We start from the raw sequence: 16,752 nt of genomic DNA on the forward strand, positions 1-16,752 counted from the left end.
TTGCTTGCTGTTATTTTCACCTTCTGCTAGTAAAACGTTTTCAACGTTTATCTGGAATTTGTGGTATTTCTTCATTTCTATAACAATTAATATTCAATTCATTTAATTATTTGAAGTTAGAGTTTAAACATTCAACTATTACACTCAACGCGTTTGTTGACAAAAGTTACGCGCTTCATTGCATCTTTGTTATAATTTAACATTCACTCTTTCATCTTCGAATTAGTACTTTAAAACGATTTAACTGAAAATGTCGCAAACAATTAACTCTGAACTCAATGAAAATGCTACTTCACAGTGTAAAGAAGATTTGAAAGTTTCCCTAAGCGAAAGTGATTTACGTGACTCACAGGGTCAGTTAGGAATAGAAAACCCTCCTAAATGCAATAACAGTGGCAATCACTCAGATAACCTAGGTTTTATCGAGCAGTCAGAAACAGTACATCCAGAGAATGAGAAGGCTTTGACGCCGGACCTGCGAGATACAAAAATACATACTTCTTTACCAATTACTACACCTTTTTCAAAGAAAAGGGCTCGAGAAGCCAAAAATATACTTCTTAAGCCGTTCAAAAGCCCCTTAAGACAAACTGCCAGTCCTCAAGTTGCAGACACTAATCTAAAACCATCGTTAGCTGTAACAAATCTTAACTCTGATGAAACAAACACTTCTTCAGAACCTGTTACTTCTCCCTTAAGAACAACGCCTAATTCAATAAAACGGCAAAAACGACTTTTCAAGTCACCTATCTCTAATTGCCTTAATCCAAAGTCCGACCCTGAAATCACACAGTTGCTTTCTCGTCGTTTAAAACTTGAAAAAGAAGTCAGAAATTTACAAGAGCAGCTCATAACCGCCGAAACTGCACGAAAGGTTGAAGCCAAAAATGAAGATAAAGACTTGCAAACGTTGATACAGAAATGGAAAAATGCTGCTCAGCAAGCCGCTGAAGTACTTTTTAAACCAATGGCTGAACGTATTCGTTTGGCTGGAGGTGTTACTCAGTCCTTTCGTATTGAAGAAGGTGAAAATAAAGGGCAAATTCAGGAAGTACGAACTGAATTTACAATGAGTATGTTTCTAAATCAGTTTGGTGTTCCTGTTCATTTGATGTCTTTTGATGAAGAAAATGGTGATTGGAAATCGTAAAGGACTCCTTACTATTGTTAAAAAAATTTTCGTTCGTACTAGTTAGAAAACCTTTAGTACGAACTTAAATATGTTTAGCTAGCTTACACCAAAATCAAGGGTATACTAATTGAACGTACAGAGGTACCTTAATCGTTTACATACAAATTGCGCCGAGCTGGTATCGAAATTCTTTACATGTAACAATGAATCGTTCCAGGCTGAGTTTATGACTTTAATTTATATAATTATTAGCATTATACAATAACATGTCTCATTAATTTGAAATTTCTTGATTTTGAACCTTCTGGTTCTAAATTTTTTCTGGAGATATTTAACATTCAAACAACAAAAGTCGATTAATTGGCTGACAGACAACAAATATAGATCAACCAATTGAAAGATGAAAAACAAAATTTATTCAAAGCATGATTTAATCACCGACGAACCCTAACATACATATATTTTTTATTCTGCATCCATCGAGCAACAAAATTTTAAATTAGAACGCAAAAAAATCGAAGATACAATTTTTATTAAGCGCGGTTTTGTCTACGGATGATTCGCTCACGTCGTTCTTGAAGTCGATGCTGTTGATGGCGTCTCATTAAAACCAGTCCGACAACTACCACAATAAGCGTGACACACGCAGTCTCCAAAAACCTTCCATCAATGTAATCATAAGTGAAACGAATATCATTATAGGATTCACCCATCTCTTCAGTATTAGGCGAGGGCAAGGACTCAGACGTTTCTTGAGGGTCAGGTTGTTGTGGTGTACGATCTACTTGTAGTGTTGGTGGTTCTGGGGGAAGTTGTGAGTCCGGACCTGCCGGGCTTAGTATGTCAAAAATATTTATAATAAAATATTGCACAAGCTTCAAAAATTTGTAAGTGACTTTTCCAAGTATGCGATAAATATTAGAAAACCAACTGTCGGGAGAAGAAAGCCTCATTCTTAAACGTGCCAAGGTCACAGCCAAAAATGCTCGTGTATCGTGCATTAAAGCATTATCATAGTTTTTCTTTGCCATTTCAAAATCCACTGGGACACCTACTCCATATTCATGCATCCATCCTAGACGCCAATAAGCCAATGCAGAAGGATGAATGGCAGCCGCCTGAGAGTAATAAGAAAAAGCCAATTCAGGTTTTGCTGAGGTACCCAAACCCATTCTGTAAAAATCTCCAATTTTTATAAGCGAGTGGATGTGATTTCTCGCTGCCGCACGAGAGTAATAGTTCATCGCAATCCGTGCGTTACGATGAGTTTGTTCATTTGTCGGAAAAATGACGGTTTTTAAGTAAGAAGTAGATGGATCTCGATCTTTTGCTGCCAAAATTTGCGACATTAAATTACCGAGCTCGGCGGAAAGGCGATGAGCAAAGTGTCTAGTTAGTGGATCAAAAGAGATGGTCTTAACGTCGAACAATTCCAACACTCGAGAAATAAAGTTTTCATAGTAGGCTATTGACAATTGATTATTGGAACCATAATATATATCAGCAATATGCAATACAGATTCAAGATGCCCATTAGATACAGCTCTTATCAGATGTACTGTAGCCTCATCTATTTGACCATTCGCTAACGACACTTTTCCAGCTACAGCAAAAGCAAGAGGATCATTGCTAGCCAATGCATTCTCTAAAAGTTTTGTGATTGACTCAGTGTTTTCAGCCACAGGATATCCCATAAAGTACATGTAGGCAATCGCAGCCTTAGAGGAAGAATGATTTAAGGATACACCATATTCAAACCACGCATACGCAAGAGATGGATCTGGTTTGCCAAGTTCACCATGTAGAGCCATACAGCCTAACCTGAAAGCTGCAATTGATAAACTGTTAGCAGTTTCTTTCGTGGTTGGCGCATGTCTTGGATTGTTGTGAATACTCTTTATAGCTTCAGAAGGAGAATCTGGAATTCCAGAATTTACTAAACGAATAGCTGCAAGATAATGTTTGACTGCTAATTTTATATCCTTCAACTTACCAGGAGTTCCGTACTGGTAAATCGTAGCAAGGCTTATATGGGCCGATATATTATTTCCACGTAAAGCGTAGTCCTTTAAGTATTCAACGATGTCATCTTTTTTCTGAACACTATAGCTTGAAGTACGTGATAAATCATATAGGTCAACCGGATATTCTGCTGCTATATCAGGAGCAAAATGAGACAAGGGTTGAACTAAGCATGATATTTGATGAGCTACTTGTTTATAAAGCTCAACCCCCTTATCCACAGACATCGGTGTAGAAAGTCCATTAAGGTGCTTATATGCAAGGGCAAGTAAAGCATACGTATAATTTTGGGTGGCCGATAGTTCAAGGAATATTCGAGACAACGGTTCGTTTCGAGGAAACGATAAACCTAAGCGTTCGTCAGGCCCCATGGCGTACAGCATGGCAATTAAAAATTGTGATTCCGGATCTCCTTTTTCAGCTTCTTCATATACGTATCCGGGATCTTTAACGAGTTTCGGAAATGTTAAAGTAACTAAATCAGGAAGCGTTTTAATAGACGCTGATACATTAAACCTCGACCCTTCAGGATACGAAGCCACGAGAATTGGCTTCTTATCAATGTTGTCATAAGAAAATTCACCACCAATTACCGTAAACACGCATCTTTTAAAAATAAAGAACAGACATATAAGGAAGTTAAGCAACTGCATCAAGAATATTACTGAAAGTGTGCCTCTTGTCCGTCCTCCCTCCTAAAAAGAACCGTTCAATTTCCAAAGTGGTGAGTTTATATATCATCGGTGACTCTGTTACCTGAATGGAGGGCTTAAAGAAATAGCGCTGGAAGCTGAATAAGTGCAAAGTTGTTTGAATAACAATAAGCTTGTAAATAGAAGACTGTAAATACATTTACATGGTGTCAGAAATATTCATCCTTCCAATTGTTGTCTGTTGTCTTTTAACCTAAATTTCCAAAATTATCATTTTTTTCTAGCAAAGTTAAAAGAAAATACCTTTTCGGTACTCGTATCTTTATCATAACCTCAAATAAATCATTCAGGATCGCTTTCTCGATAATGATAATACACACCATATTGTAATATAATTTATAATATTACCAGGCGAAGAGTAATAATCGCAAATAGTAATGATATTTCGTGATATCGTCTTATTGTCGTAAAACTCGTATCAAATACCGAATATACAGGTTATTTAAATCTTTCATTCTCAAGCCGATTTTATTTGAGCTAAATATTATGTTAGTATTGTTGCTTTACCAAGCACCTTTACTTAAAACAAATCATTTTACTTTAAATTTACAAAATGAAATTAGTTATAGAAAATAAGCTAAATTATCACGTTAGTTTTATGAAAACTTGTGCAGTTAAAAGATATCACTTAATATTGCCAATTTCGGTATTCACAAACTTGAAAAGTCTACAGTAAAAAATTGAATTTTCCACTTTACTAGACATTTAACAGCAACGCAGAGTGATTGATAGCGGCGCATTGTTACTAGAAGTAAGACATGTACTTGATTTTTTATTTACTCGCCTATAATTGTTGTAGTATATTTCTTCGCGTTAGAGAATGTATCGCTTCCTTGTATCTCCTTATTTGAGGCGGCGGTCCACCTACCGCTATTTCTAAGTATCCTTTTACGAACTACGCATCCAACTGCACCACAATGTCCAATTCGATCGTCGTAAGTTAGTATTGTTTTAAGTGTTATTCTAATGTTTTTATCAAGGGTGAGGTCTATCACCACGTGATATTAGACGTGATTGCTAATTCACGGAGCGATTTTGAAGAAAATGGTGTTGATGATGCAACTTTACGAGAATTACAAAATGTACGGTTTTATGAAGTTTAGGTCTTTTTCTAATAAAACAGTTATGGCAAAGCAAGTTAGTTGCTACCGATGTTGCAACTTTTCCTTGGGCACAAGCTCCTGTTGGCACATTTCCCATTGGTCAATTGTTTGATCCAGTTAGCGGCTTGAGGACAGATTCATTAGATGTTACTGCTCCAGCTGTTGCAAACTCTCCCATACTTAATAATATAGCCGCTATTCGTGCTGTTCAGCAGATGGATACATTTGCGCAGCAACATGGTAATTCAAATTATTATTCTCCACCTACTCCCTCTCTCCCCCAGTCAGCAACAAATATTTCGTTTGACAGCTCTGCAATACCTAACGTACAGTCCAACCCTAATAATACTGCCCCCTTCCCTTCTTACAGCTCTAACTCATTGCAACTGCCCACTAATCAAACTGCTGACTCACCGATTATCAACGACCATTCGACTGCAAATGTAACTTCTACGGGCCAAGAACATGCTCCCGACTCTTCATCTACTAACTCATTTGGCGGATTGTTACTTCCCAATCAAAACTCTCCGAAAAAGTCTGAATTAGGAGAGACAGAGTCTTCTAATACCACCCCTGCTAATTCTCGTAATGACGTGCCTCAAACCGATGGTGCTATTCATGATCTAGATGATGCTGGGAGCCCTTCTAATTTTGAAAGTAATAGATTTGCTATTGCACAGAAAGCTGATGCTGAAATTTATGAAGTTTTGAAAAAGAATCGCATTTTGCAAATTGACGGCACTATAGAAGATAACGAAGATGAAAAAAAGCCACCTGTTGATACGCCTTCTGACGAAGCAATTAACTCAGATTTAGACGATCCTGATTCAGATGAGGCTCCCGAAACTGAAGAAGGTTCTGATATTGGACAGGCTATCGTTCTTTGTCTTTATGACAAAGTGAACCACCACAAAAATAAATGGAAATGTGTGTTCAGAGATGGCGTAGTTGGCGTTAATGGAAAAGATTACTTATTTTTCAAGGCGAATGGTGAGTTTGAATGGATTTAAAATTTTACTTTAGGTGTTTTGCTTCAAAAAGTGATGGACGTATTTTATCTATCAATCATTCTTCTTTTTGGCCTTTTTGTTTTCTTCATGAATCATGTTTATAAGTGCATTTAAGTAATCTTCCTATCATATTTTAGTGAGCACATCAATCTATTCTACGGTTAAAAGTATTATTATTATTTCATGCAAATTTTATTCACTAAAGCAAGCAATTAAATTAGATCACAATGATAGAATTACAGTATATACACTTTCAAATTTTAAACGCTTCATACAGATGTACTGTAATTAGATGTAGTGTGGTCCGATAAATCATTAAAAATAGAAGTTGGCGAACCAAGGTGTTGCGTAAGCTTATCCTGAAATAAAGGTTGAAGCTTTTCTAACCACATTGAGCGCTTGTCCATCAATGATTTGATGACAGGAAAAGAGCCGCTCGTAGCTGAAGAGCCAATTTTATCAGTAACAATACGTTTCTTTTTAACCTTCAAACTTCTGTTACGTTTGACATACGCTTGTTCGATTTGTTTATCTAGATCATCCATCACATTTTGGAATTCTTGAAATGCCATTTCCTCAGGAAGCATCTGTAACAGCGCATTCCTCATTTTTTCGTTTTCATCAGAAACTACCTTCAAACGAGCATTCAAACTCCTTAAGGTAGCTGAAATTTCATCATCCTGTCGCTTTGACCAATCTACATCGCCATCATAAAGTATACCTAGTTGTTTTAGGGTGTAACGAAGGCGGTCCTCACAAATTGAAAGACTCGACTCTTGTATATCCGGTTGTTCTGTATATTCATTATTTCCTGACTCGATTCCATCAATGCTTGTACCAATTTTGCTTTTCTCGGATCCAGAATCGGTTTCCGCAAATTCGCCAACAGCAATAGAAGGTTTTTGCTCCTCATCATTCTGCGTGTAGCAAGGAATTAATGAAGCCATTAGTCGTTCAGTGAGTGGACCACACCTAACTTCCTCAGAGACGGTATCTGCCTCATTAAAAGCTTCAAGGGATCCTTGAGCAGAGGTTTGCAGGTTTTGGTAAATTGAGTTAGCACACAGGTTGGTCATTTCATCTTCCGGAGTTAAATCGTAATAGCGTTCCCCCAAAGGAGGAATATTATAGGAAGACGAAACGTCAAATCCTTTTTTTAAAAAAGCAATATCATCATCATTGAAAGCACGAAAATATGGGTCAAGTGACGAATAAAAGGTTGATATTGAAATCTGGTTATTTGGCTTGTTGTGAGAAAAATCATCAGTCGCCGGAGTTCCTGCCACCAACGATCGTACATCACTGGTTGGAAAGGAATCTACACATAAAAGCTTCTTTTTTTGTTCATAAGAGAAGGAATCGTCAACAATGAAAGATAGTAATGAACCGGTTAGAAGATCGTTTGCGTTTTTATATACCAACCCAGTTGTCTGTTCATCTTTACCCTTAACCGGTAAATCTAATTCATTCTCAATTGTTTCCACATTTTCGGGACTGATTTCTTCATTATGGGCCTCTGAAACTTTGGGCTTCTTGGAAACTTTTTCTAGCATAGACTCTTGTGGACTTTCGGAAAGAGAACGCTTTTGCTTTATTTCTTGTTCAACGTTGTCTTCTTTAAATTCTTCTACTTTTTCTTCCACTTTATTAACCGACGATTCGTCTTTTGAGGTTTCTATTTCAGAATCGACATGAGACTCTAACTCTTCTTTGCGCTGGCGAAAATATTCTACACAAGACGGTTCACACTCAATCATTTTTTGCAGCTCAAACAGAAGCCGCCATAATGTCGACACAGACGGTACAACACCAGGAGTTGACGTTTCACTCAGACGGGAAAAGGTCTCGTATTGATTTTCAATTTTAAAACATTGAGGAATCACCGCGGGTTTCGAATCAGCTTCATTTTGTTGTTCGGAGGACATCCCAAAAAAATTTAAATCGTGAACAATACAACATTTACATATGTCTCTCTCCCCCGAAAAAATTCATTACTGAGGTGGTGATTTTTTATACCGGATTTCGATGATGGCGTACTTTTAGCGAAGTCTAGTATACCACTTGTTACATTGTTATAACGGTGCTCAGAAATATTAATCAAGAACAGCGTTGAATTGCTACGAATATGATATCTCAAACCAAATTAAACAGCAATATATTTTATTCATAGTGAATCCATCGCAAAAGCAATATGCTTTGCGAAGTATTTTGAACACTATAAGTGATCTTTGGTTTGTTTAAAATTAAATTTATCTTAAATTTAATAGTTTCTAAACCAATTGGTCTAGCGCAAGAACTAGATAAACAGAGTTGCAGCTTCACAAGATATCATGAAATAGATCTACGAGTCAATGGAATAGGATTTGTTTATACTTAATTAAGAGGTAAATATTTACAAGAAAATGTTTTATCATTTTTTTTTTTTAAATTTTGGATGTTTTTATTGCTATTCTTTCCATTTATGGGACATTATTTGACTGTAAGTCTCAGCAAATTTAGTGGATTGAGATTAGAAAAAGAAAAAAAAAAAAAAAAAAAAAAAAAATTTTTCTCGGTTGTAGATTTTCTCATATTTTCCTATTATATATTTAATTTACTACAATTGTCTTTTGTAATTTTCATTATATCACTCAACAGAATCACATGAAGAAATATCTCACTGAACCATCGTAATTTCAACAATAACAATTGTCACATATATTAAATAACTATAAACTGTAATAATAATAAAATGTGAAGAAAGCTCAACCGAACTGGTGGGTTTAACTGAAGCAATTTCATCTGCTTCGCATTTCCAGCATTAACCAACCACCCACCGTCATAACCGCTAAGATTTAAATTCCCGCCATCACCCCGGTAGGTCAGCCACCATTTCCTGTATTTGCCATCGTATTGAAGCTTTAGTTGTATTAGAAACTTTGAATATTTTTTAAGTAGTACGATGGCTCAAAACTCAACCCAACTGGAAAAGGTATGTGATATTTTAAAGAGTTTTGGTGTTTTGAACCAACATAATGTTTTATGATTCAAAAAATTGATTTAAATCAAGTATTTACTAAAAATAATCTTTTTTAATTGGTTGAAAAGTTTGATGATTAAATGCAAAATTTTCTTTAGTTATCCGCTTGGTTTTTGGTTTTTATCTAACAAATTGCCGTCTTAGATTTCTGGTTCTTTCACAAGGTTGGCGGAAGCTTTTCAGTTAGCTTTAACCGCATGCCGTGAGATCGAAGAATCACTTCCTTCGATATTAGGAGAGAAGTCCGAGGTTTCGAAACCTTTTAAGCCAGCCGTCACTGATCCATCAAATGCGAAGAAAGAGATTAATATGGCAATTGAGTCTCCTTCTAAAAAAGCAACTTCACCTAAGAAAGCTACTCCTGCAGCAGTAGCTCCTGTTGAGGCAACCTCCGCAGTCGATACGTCGGAAGCTGTAGCCTCCATGACCCCAAACAAGCGCAAGGCTAGGGATCCTGCACAACCAAAGCGCCCTCCATCAGCCTATAATCTCTTTCAGAAGAACCAACGATCGGAAATCAAGGAGTCTTTGGGCGAGAAGAGTAACGATGTTAAAGAGGTGAATAAAGCGATGCATGAAAAGTGGGGCTCGCTATCTGAAGATGATCGGAAAACTTACGAAGAAGAAGCTTCTAAACTTCGAGAAGCCTACGAAGAAGAAATGGCTGCTTATAATGCTTCTAAAGAAAATGCGTCAGTTGCTGATAGTCGAGTTACGGCTGAGGAAACTTCTACTAAACCTTCAGAAGACTTATCCTCTCCCACTAAAAAAGATTTGATAGACTTTTCAGAAACCAGACCATTGGCTCAAGCTTCTAGAGCCACTCCTGACATTAAAGAACAGCATGCTAAGAAACCGAAGCGAAAGCACACCCGTTCAACAGTACCTACAAGCAATGTTGAACCAGTTTCTCAACCTCAACCCTCTCCTGACAAAATCGTTTCTAGCCCCAATCCGCCATCAGCGAAAAGGGAAAAAAAGAAACGTCGCAAAAGCTCGATGTCTTCTTCCATTACCACTCCCCCTACCGCCAAAGTTGCTAATTGAGTTTGCTTGATAATTTCATTAATTGTGTATTTCCTTGTTCCGAACATTAAAGTTATAGGAAATGATTAATTAGCAACAAGTGTTTGCTTGTATTGCTGATTTGAGTGCTCTCTATTATTACTCAGGTTGCTAATGTCTGTAAATATTGCTTGTTAAAAATACTGGTTGTTATATAATACATAATAATCGTTTTTGGTCACAGCAGTTGTATATAAACGTTTAACGGCAGGCACATAATATCTATATTGGTTGAAATCTATTATAGCCTTAGAATAAATAATTAGCTAACAGGTAATTTTTGTTTAAGTTTACATTCTTCCAATGATCTTTCTGCTGTATACAGGAATAAATTTATCTTCGCCATAAAAAGTATCTTAATGATTTTGAGAACTTTTAATTTATTGTTATGATTTCCATTAAAAAATTTTGGAGTACTATAGAATGGTGATTGTTGTATGCACATGTTTCAAATAATGGTTAACTTTCATTATTATTAGATATTTATAAATCTTGTTTATCACAGGGTGGCTAGTACACTAATAAAAACCTATACTGACTTTTCTGCACCGTGTAACGTAACTCGTTATGGTCATGATTACCGTGAAGTAGTCCTCTTGTGTTAAATTTTCGCCGACACCACCTACGACTTAATCTTTGCAACTCAGGTAGAATGAGCGGGATTCAGGTATGTTGAACGTATTTACCATTACTAATACATAGTTTTCACCTTCTTCTGTCCCCTTACGGTATGTTTCTATAAGTAGTACCGTTTACTAACAGTATTAGCCGGGTGGAGGAGGTTCAATTTGGAATCTTGTCCCCGGAGGAAATTCGTTCAATGAGCGTTGCGAAGATTGAGGTAAGTGTTTGTTTTGTTCTTATCACTTATCGTTTTTAGTTTCCTGAGACCATGGATGAAAGTGGACAACGCCCCCGTGTTGGTGGGCTCCTGGACCCTCGATTGGGGACTATTGGTATGAAATTCAGAAAAAGATTAGTATTCTCACACATTTTGTAAGATCGACAATTCAAGTGTCAAACCTGTGGTGAAACTATGGCGGATTGTCCTGGTCATTTTGGTATGTGTTACAACTGTTTGGTTTGTTATAAAAACACCTTTTTTTTTCAGCAACCTTCTAAACTCAATAAAAAGATAGCTAACACCTTTCAGGTCATATTGAACTTGCAAAGCCAGTTTTCCACATCGGTTTCCTAAGCAAAATAAAAAAAATATTAGAATGCGTTTGTTGGAATTGCGGCAAACTTAAGATTGATTCTGTAAGTCAACTGTTGAGCTTATCCATTGTGTTACTAACATTATAAAGTCAAATCCAAAATTTAATGACACACAACGTTATCGTGATCCCAAAAATCGATTAAATGCAGTTTGGAATGTCTGCAAGACAAAAATGGTTTGCGATACTGGCTTATCTGCAGGCTCAGATAATTTCGACCTTAGTAATCCCTCCGCCAATATGGGACACGGTGGTTGTGGGGCTGCCCAACCTACAATACGTAAAGATGGCCTGAGATTATGGGGTTCTTGGAAACGCGGTAAAGATGAATCAGATTTACCAGAAAAACGCCTTCTGTCGCCGTTGGAGGTGCACACAATATTCACACATATTTCTTCAGAAGATTTAGCTCACTTAGGTCTTAATGAGCAGTATGCTAGACCTGACTGGATGATTATTACAGTCTTACCTGTTCCTCCTCCGAGTGTCCGTCCTAGTATTTCGGTGGATGGAACCAGTCGTGGCGAAGATGATTTAACGCACAAACTTTCCGATATCATAAAAGCAAATGCCAACGTTCGACGGTGTGAACAAGAAGGAGCTCCTGCGCATATTGTCTCTGAATATGAACAGTTACTTCAGTTCCATGTTGCCACGTATATGGACAATGAAATAGCGGGACAGCCTCAGGCTTTACAAAAATCTGGCAGACCTCTTAAAAGTATCCGTGCACGGCTCAAGGGAAAAGAGGGTCGATTACGTGGCAACCTGATGGGTAAACGGGTTGATTTTTCAGCTCGTACTGTGATTACCGGTGATCCAAATTTGTCGTTAGATGAACTCGGTGTTCCACGTAGTATTGCTAAGACACTTACTTATCCTGAAACTGTTACACCTTATAATATTTATCAATTGCAAGAATTAGTACGAAATGGTCCTGATGAGCATCCCGGTGCTAAATATATCATTCGTGATACAGGAGAGCGTATTGACTTGCGTTATCATAAACGTGCTGGTGATATTCCTCTTAGGTACGGTTGGCGAGTTGAGCGGCATATTCGTGATGGCGATGTCGTTATTTTTAACAGACAGCCATCCCTTCACAAAATGAGTATGATGGGTCATAGGATTCGCGTAATGCCGTACTCGACATTCCGATTAAACTTGTCAGTTACGTCTCCTTATAATGCTGACTTTGATGGTGATGAAATGAATATGCATGTCCCTCAGTCAGAAGAAACTCGTGCAGAAATTCAGGAAATTACTATGGTACCTAAGCAGATTGTTTCTCCTCAATCAAACAAGCCTGTCATGGGTATTGTTCAAGATACTTTAGCAGGTGTTCGTAAGTTTTCGTTACGTGATAACTTTTTGACTCGCAACGCTGTAATGAATATTATGTTATGGGTACCAGACTGGGATGGAATACTCCCACCACCCGTCATTCTTAAACCAAAGGTTTTATGGACAGGAAAGCAAATTTTGAGCTTGATTATACCCAAGGGAATTAACTTAATTAGAGACGACGATAAGCAAAGTCTTTCAAATCCCACCGACTCAGGAATGTTGATTGAAAATGGTGAAATTATATACGGCGTGGTTGACAAGAAGACTGTTGGTGCTTCTCAAGGTGGTTTAGTTCATACTATCTGGAAAGAGAAAGGTCCTGAGATTTGTAAAGGTTTCTTCAATGGTATTCAACGAGTTGTAAACTATTGGCTTTTACATAACGGTTTTAGCATTGGTATAGGAGATACTATTGCCGATGCGGACACAATGAAAGAGGTTACTAGAACTGTTAAGGAAGCCCGTCGTCAAGTCGCAGAATGTATTCAGGATGCTCAGCACAATCGCTTAAAGCCTGAGCCAGGAATGACCCTTCGAGAATCTTTTGAAGCTAAGGTATCAAGGATTCTCAATCAAGCGAGAGACAACGCTGGTAGGTCAGCTGAGCATAGCTTGAAGGATTCTAACAATGTCAAACAAATGGTTGCTGCTGGTTCAAAAGGTTCATTTATTAATATCTCTCAAATGTCTGCTTGCGTCGGTCAGCAAATCGTTGAAGGCAAACGTATTCCTTTTGGATTTAAATATCGTACATTACCACATTTTCCTAAAGACGACGACTCTCCAGAATCTCGTGGATTTATTGAAAATTCATACTTAAGGGGTTTAACTCCTCAAGAGTTCTTTTTCCACGCAATGGCTGGACGTGAGGGTTTGATTGATACTGCGGTCAAAACTGCTGAAACTGGATACATCCAAAGGCGTCTTGTTAAGGCTATGGAGGATGTAATGGTTCGCTATGACGGTACTGTGCGCAATGCCATGGGTGACATTATACAATTTGCCTATGGTGAAGATGGCCTGGATGCCACATTAGTAGAGTACCAGGTTTTTGACTCATTAAGGTTATCCACTAAGCAATTTGAAAAGAAGTATCGAATTGATTTAATGGAGGATAGGAGTTTATCATTGTATATGGAGAACTCTATTGAGAACGATTCTTCAGTACAAGACTTATTAGATGAGGAGTATACACAGCTGGTTGCTGATCGTGAGTTACTATGCAAATTTATTTTCCCCAAAGGTGATGCTAGATGGCCTTTACCTGTCAATGTACAAAGAATCATCCAAAATGCTTTACAAATATTCCATTTAGAAGCTAAAAAACCCACCGATCTTTTACCGAGTGATATTATTAACGGGTTAAATGAACTAATTGCAAAATTAACAATTTTCCGCGGAAGTGACCGTATTACTCGTGATGTTCAAAACAACGCTACCTTGTTATTCCAGATTTTATTAAGGTCCAAATTTGCTGTAAAACGGGTAATAATGGAATACCGACTTAACAAAGTCGCATTTGAATGGATTATGGGTGAAGTGGAAGCTCGTTTCCAACAAGCTGTCGTAAGTCCTGGAGAAATGGTGGGTACTCTGGCTGCACAATCTATTGGAGAACCAGCAACTCAAATGACACTCAATACATTCCATTACGCTGGTGTTTCTTCTAAGAACGTTACCTTGGGTGTTCCTCGTTTGAAAGAAATTTTGAATGTCGCTAAAAATATTAAGACCCCTTCTTTAACTATTTATCTTATGCCCTGGATAGCAGCTAATATGGATCTTGCTAAGAACGTTCAAACCCAAATCGAACATACAACTTTGAGCACTGTTACCTCTGCAACCGAAATTCATTACGACCCAGATCCTCAAGACACAGTGATTGAAGAAGATAAGGATTTTGTTGAAGCTTTCTTTGCTATTCCTGATGAAGAAGTTGAAGAGAACTTGTATAAGCAGTCTCCTTGGTTGCTTCGTCTTGAACTTGACCGTGCTAAGATGTTAGATAAGAAGTTGAGTATGAGTGATGTTGCTGGTAAAATTGCTGAAAGCTTTGAACGTGATCTTTTTACTATTTGGTCTGAGGATAATGCAGACAAGCTTATCATTCGTTGTCGTATCATTCGCGATGATGACCGTAAGGCAGAAGATGACGATAATATGATTGAAGAGGATGTTTTTTTGAAAACTATTGAAGGTCATATGCTTGAGAGTATTAGTCTTCGTGGTGTGCCGAACATTACTCGTGTTTATATGATGGAGCACAAGATTGTGCGGCAAATTGAAGATGGTACTTTTGAACGTGCTGATGAATGGGTTTTGGAAACAGACGGCATAAATCTTACTGAAGCAATGACTGTAGAGGGTGTAGATGCCACCAGAACTTACTCCAATTCTTTCGTGGAAATTTTGCAAATTCTTGGTATTGAAGCTACGAGATCTGCTTTACTTAAAGAATTAAGAAATGTTATCGAATTCGATGGTTCTTACGTTAATTATCGCCATCTGGCCCTTCTTTGCGATGTTATGACATCTAGGGGCCATTTAATGGCTATTACCCGTCATGGCATTAACAGAGCTGAAACCGGTGCTCTAATGAGGTGCTCTTTTGAAGAAACTGTAGAAATCCTTATGGATGCTGCTGCGAGTGGAGAAAAGGATGATTGCAAGGGAATATCTGAAAACATAATGCTAGGACAATTAGCCCCAATGGGAACTGGCGCATTTGATATTTACCTTGATCAAGATATGTTGATGAATTACAGTCTTGGTACCGCCGTCCCTACGCTCGCTGGGTCAGGAATGGGTACTTCCCAATTACCAGAAGGAGCCGGTACGCCATATGAACGCTCACCAATGGTTGATTCTGGATTTGTTGGATCTCCTGACGCCGCAGCATTTTCCCCTCTAGTACAAGGTGGATCCGAAGGTCGTGAAGGGTTTGGCGATTATGGATTGTTGGGGGCTGCTAGTCCTTATAAAGGGGTACAATCCCCTGGTTATACTAGTCCATTTTCGTCTGCTATGAGTCCTGGGTATGGACTTACTTCACCAAGCTATAGTCCATCATCTCCGGGATATTCCACGTCACCTGCTTATATGCCATCGAGTCCTTCCTATTCTCCAACTAGTCCTTCTTATTCCCCTACTAGTCCTTCTTATTCCCCTACTAGTCCTTCCTATTCTCCAACAAGTCCTTCATACTCAGCGACAAGTCCATCCTACTCTCCAACTAGTCCCTCCTATTCTCCTACTAGTCCTTCTTATTCGCCTACAAGCCCATCATATTCTCCTACTAGTCCCTCTTATTCACCGACTAGTCCTTCTTATTCTCCCACAAGCCCATCATATTCTCCTACTAGTCCCTCTTATTCACCGACTAGTCCTTCTTATTCTCCCACAAGTCCTTCTTATTCTCCTACGAGCCCATCGTATTCGCCTACTAGTCCTTCCTATTCTCCTACGAGCCCGTCGTATTCACCGACTAGTCCCTCTTATTCACCGACTAGTCCTTCTTACTCTCCAACTAGTCCCTCTTATTCCCCTACTAGTCCCTCTTATTCTCCTACTAGTCCTTCATATTCTCCTACGAGCCCTTCTTACTCTCCCACGAGTCCCTCGTATTCCCCTACTAGCCCATCTTAGCTAGTTGTGTGAAGATGACAATGCTTTTGGTTACGATCGAATGAGTCATATAACTTGTAGTTTATTGTTAACTATTCAATATATAAAATTTTGCACTATTTTAATGTTTTCTATATAGAATGAATGTGTTGTGGTTGCCGTTTAGCTTTGGTAGTTTGGTTTGTGCGTTTTGGTTGTCTATTCAATAAAAACAATTTGACATAGCTTTATTTAATAGTATAGTTGATAGAAAGGTTTATGCGCAGCACTCTGTTTGATTGCCTTCATTCTTGTAATCCCTATTTAAAATTAAGGACAAATCGGCGACTTGTTCAAATAAAACATCTTAATCTCTTATTTTTATAATTCTAACAAAGAATCACTAAATTCAATATATTGATTGATTCTATTTTTTCAGAGAAATGAACATATATTCTTTTACGTTTAGTAGTAATTGAGATTATTTGCGTTGTGCTACCAATCTTTTAGTTCATATAAAA

At 37.9% G+C, this 16,752-nt stretch overlaps 6 protein-coding genes and 11 long non-coding RNA genes across 17 annotated transcripts; 6 read left to right on the forward strand and 11 right to left on the reverse strand.

Moving 5' to 3' along the window:
• Positions 1–18: 18 nt before the first annotated feature.
• On the forward strand, positions 19–1,443 carry sfr1 (DNA recombination mediator Sfr1). Its single transcript, NM_001021563.3, has one exon. The coding sequence runs from the start codon at positions 251–253 to the stop codon at positions 1,148–1,150; it is 900 nt and encodes a 299-aa protein (NP_595668.1). The 5' UTR covers positions 19–250; the 3' UTR covers positions 1,151–1,443.
• On the reverse strand, positions 1,378–3,851 carry hrd3 (HRD ubiquitin ligase complex subunit). The gene has a single exon (NM_001021564.3). It carries the CDS (start codon positions 3,805–3,807, stop codon positions 1,666–1,668), a length of 2,142 nt encoding a protein of 713 aa, NP_595669.1. The 5' UTR covers positions 3,808–3,851; the 3' UTR covers positions 1,378–1,665.
• A 125-nt stretch (positions 3,852–3,976) lies between these two features.
• On the reverse strand, positions 3,977–5,616 carry SPOM_SPNCRNA.5243. The gene has a single exon (NR_194598.1). It is a non-coding gene; the product is annotated as a non-coding RNA (long non-coding RNA).
• On the forward strand, positions 4,773–6,251 carry toa1 (transcription factor TFIIA complex large subunit Toa1). Its single transcript, NM_001021565.3, has 3 exons — positions 4,773–4,802; positions 4,848–4,949; positions 4,991–6,251. The coding sequence occupies exons 1-3, from the start codon at positions 4,785–4,787 to the stop codon at positions 5,978–5,980; spliced, it is 1,110 nt and encodes a 369-aa protein (NP_595670.1). The 5' UTR covers positions 4,773–4,784; the 3' UTR covers positions 5,981–6,251.
• Positions 6,155–7,961, reverse strand: ngg1 (SAGA complex subunit Ngg1/Ada3). Its single transcript, NM_001021566.3, has one exon. The coding sequence runs from the start codon at positions 7,903–7,905 to the stop codon at positions 6,250–6,252; it is 1,656 nt and encodes a 551-aa protein (NP_595671.1). The 5' UTR covers positions 7,906–7,961; the 3' UTR covers positions 6,155–6,249.
• On the forward strand, positions 6,264–6,974 carry SPOM_SPNCRNA.5244. The gene has a single exon (NR_194599.1). It is a non-coding gene; the product is annotated as a non-coding RNA (long non-coding RNA).
• On the forward strand, positions 7,247–8,413 carry SPOM_SPNCRNA.1450. The gene has a single exon (NR_150335.1). It is a non-coding gene; the product is annotated as a non-coding RNA (long non-coding RNA).
• Positions 8,414–8,727: 314 nt separating this feature from the next.
• Positions 8,728–8,951, reverse strand: SPOM_SPNCRNA.5245. The gene has a single exon (NR_194600.1). It is a non-coding gene; the product is annotated as a non-coding RNA (long non-coding RNA).
• hmo1 (upstream binding transcription factor, RNA polymerase I specific, Hmo1) lies at positions 8,848–10,470 on the forward strand. Its single transcript, NM_001021567.3, has 2 exons — positions 8,848–8,951; positions 9,144–10,470. Exons 1-2 carry the CDS (start codon positions 8,922–8,924, stop codon positions 10,044–10,046), a joined length of 933 nt encoding a protein of 310 aa, NP_595672.1. The 5' UTR covers positions 8,848–8,921; the 3' UTR covers positions 10,047–10,470.
• On the reverse strand, positions 9,093–9,330 carry SPOM_SPNCRNA.5246. Its single transcript, NR_194601.1, has one exon. It is a non-coding gene; the product is annotated as a non-coding RNA (long non-coding RNA).
• A 158-nt stretch (positions 10,471–10,628) lies between the features above and the next one.
• Positions 10,629–11,352, reverse strand: SPOM_SPNCRNA.5247. Its single transcript, NR_194602.1, has one exon. It is a non-coding gene; the product is annotated as a non-coding RNA (long non-coding RNA).
• rpb1 (DNA-directed RNA polymerase II complex large subunit Rpb1) lies at positions 10,703–16,307 on the forward strand. Its single transcript, NM_001021568.3, has 7 exons — positions 10,703–10,731; positions 10,767–10,792; positions 10,833–10,905; positions 10,945–11,020; positions 11,066–11,125; positions 11,218–11,324; positions 11,372–16,307. The coding sequence occupies exons 1-7, from the start codon at positions 10,717–10,719 to the stop codon at positions 16,271–16,273; spliced, it is 5,259 nt and encodes a 1,752-aa protein (NP_595673.1). The 5' UTR covers positions 10,703–10,716; the 3' UTR covers positions 16,274–16,307.
• SPOM_SPNCRNA.5248 lies at positions 11,519–11,812 on the reverse strand. Its single transcript, NR_194603.1, has one exon. It is a non-coding gene; the product is annotated as a non-coding RNA (long non-coding RNA).
• On the reverse strand, positions 12,294–12,558 carry SPOM_SPNCRNA.5249. Its single transcript, NR_194604.1, has one exon. It is a non-coding gene; the product is annotated as a non-coding RNA (long non-coding RNA).
• SPOM_SPNCRNA.5250 lies at positions 12,881–13,298 on the reverse strand. The gene has a single exon (NR_194605.1). It is a non-coding gene; the product is annotated as a non-coding RNA (long non-coding RNA).
• Positions 14,010–14,517, reverse strand: SPOM_SPNCRNA.5251. Its single transcript, NR_194606.1, has one exon. It is a non-coding gene; the product is annotated as a non-coding RNA (long non-coding RNA).
• SPOM_SPNCRNA.5252 lies at positions 14,670–14,870 on the reverse strand. The gene has a single exon (NR_194607.1). It is a non-coding gene; the product is annotated as a non-coding RNA (long non-coding RNA).
• Positions 16,308–16,752: the final 445 nt, after the last annotated feature.

The sequence above is a fragment of the Schizosaccharomyces pombe genome (genome assembly GCF_000002945.2).
Source record: "Schizosaccharomyces pombe strain 972h- genome assembly, chromosome: II".
Lineage (NCBI taxonomy): Eukaryota > Fungi > Ascomycota > Schizosaccharomycetes > Schizosaccharomycetales > Schizosaccharomycetaceae > Schizosaccharomyces > Schizosaccharomyces pombe.

Bases quoted from the DNA above. Each gene is read 5' to 3' on its own strand.
- sfr1 (NM_001021563.3), top strand. From the start codon at position 251: ATGTCGCAAACAATTAACTCTGAACTCAATGAAAATGCTACTTCACAG.
- hrd3 (NM_001021564.3), bottom strand. From the start codon at position 3,807: ATGCAGTTGCTTAACTTCCTTATATGTCTGTTCTTTATTTTTAAAAGA.
- toa1 (NM_001021565.3), top strand. The intron at 4,950-4,990 runs GTACGGTTTTAT...CTAATAAAACAG, and splicing joins CTTTACGAGAATTACAAAAT to TTATGGCAAAGCAAGTTAGT.
- ngg1 (NM_001021566.3), bottom strand. From the start codon at position 7,905: ATGTCCTCCGAACAACAAAATGAAGCTGATTCGAAACCCGCGGTGATT.
- hmo1 (NM_001021567.3), top strand. From the start codon at position 8,922: ATGGCTCAAAACTCAACCCAACTGGAAAAG. The intron at 8,952-9,143 runs GTATGTGATATT...TTGCCGTCTTAG, and splicing joins ACTCAACCCAACTGGAAAAG to ATTTCTGGTTCTTTCACAAG.
- rpb1 (NM_001021568.3), top strand. The intron at 10,906-10,944 runs GTAAGTGTTTGT...TATCGTTTTTAG, and splicing joins TGAGCGTTGCGAAGATTGAG to TTTCCTGAGACCATGGATGA. The intron at 11,325-11,371 runs GTAAGTCAACTG...AACATTATAAAG, and splicing joins GCAAACTTAAGATTGATTCT to TCAAATCCAAAATTTAATGA.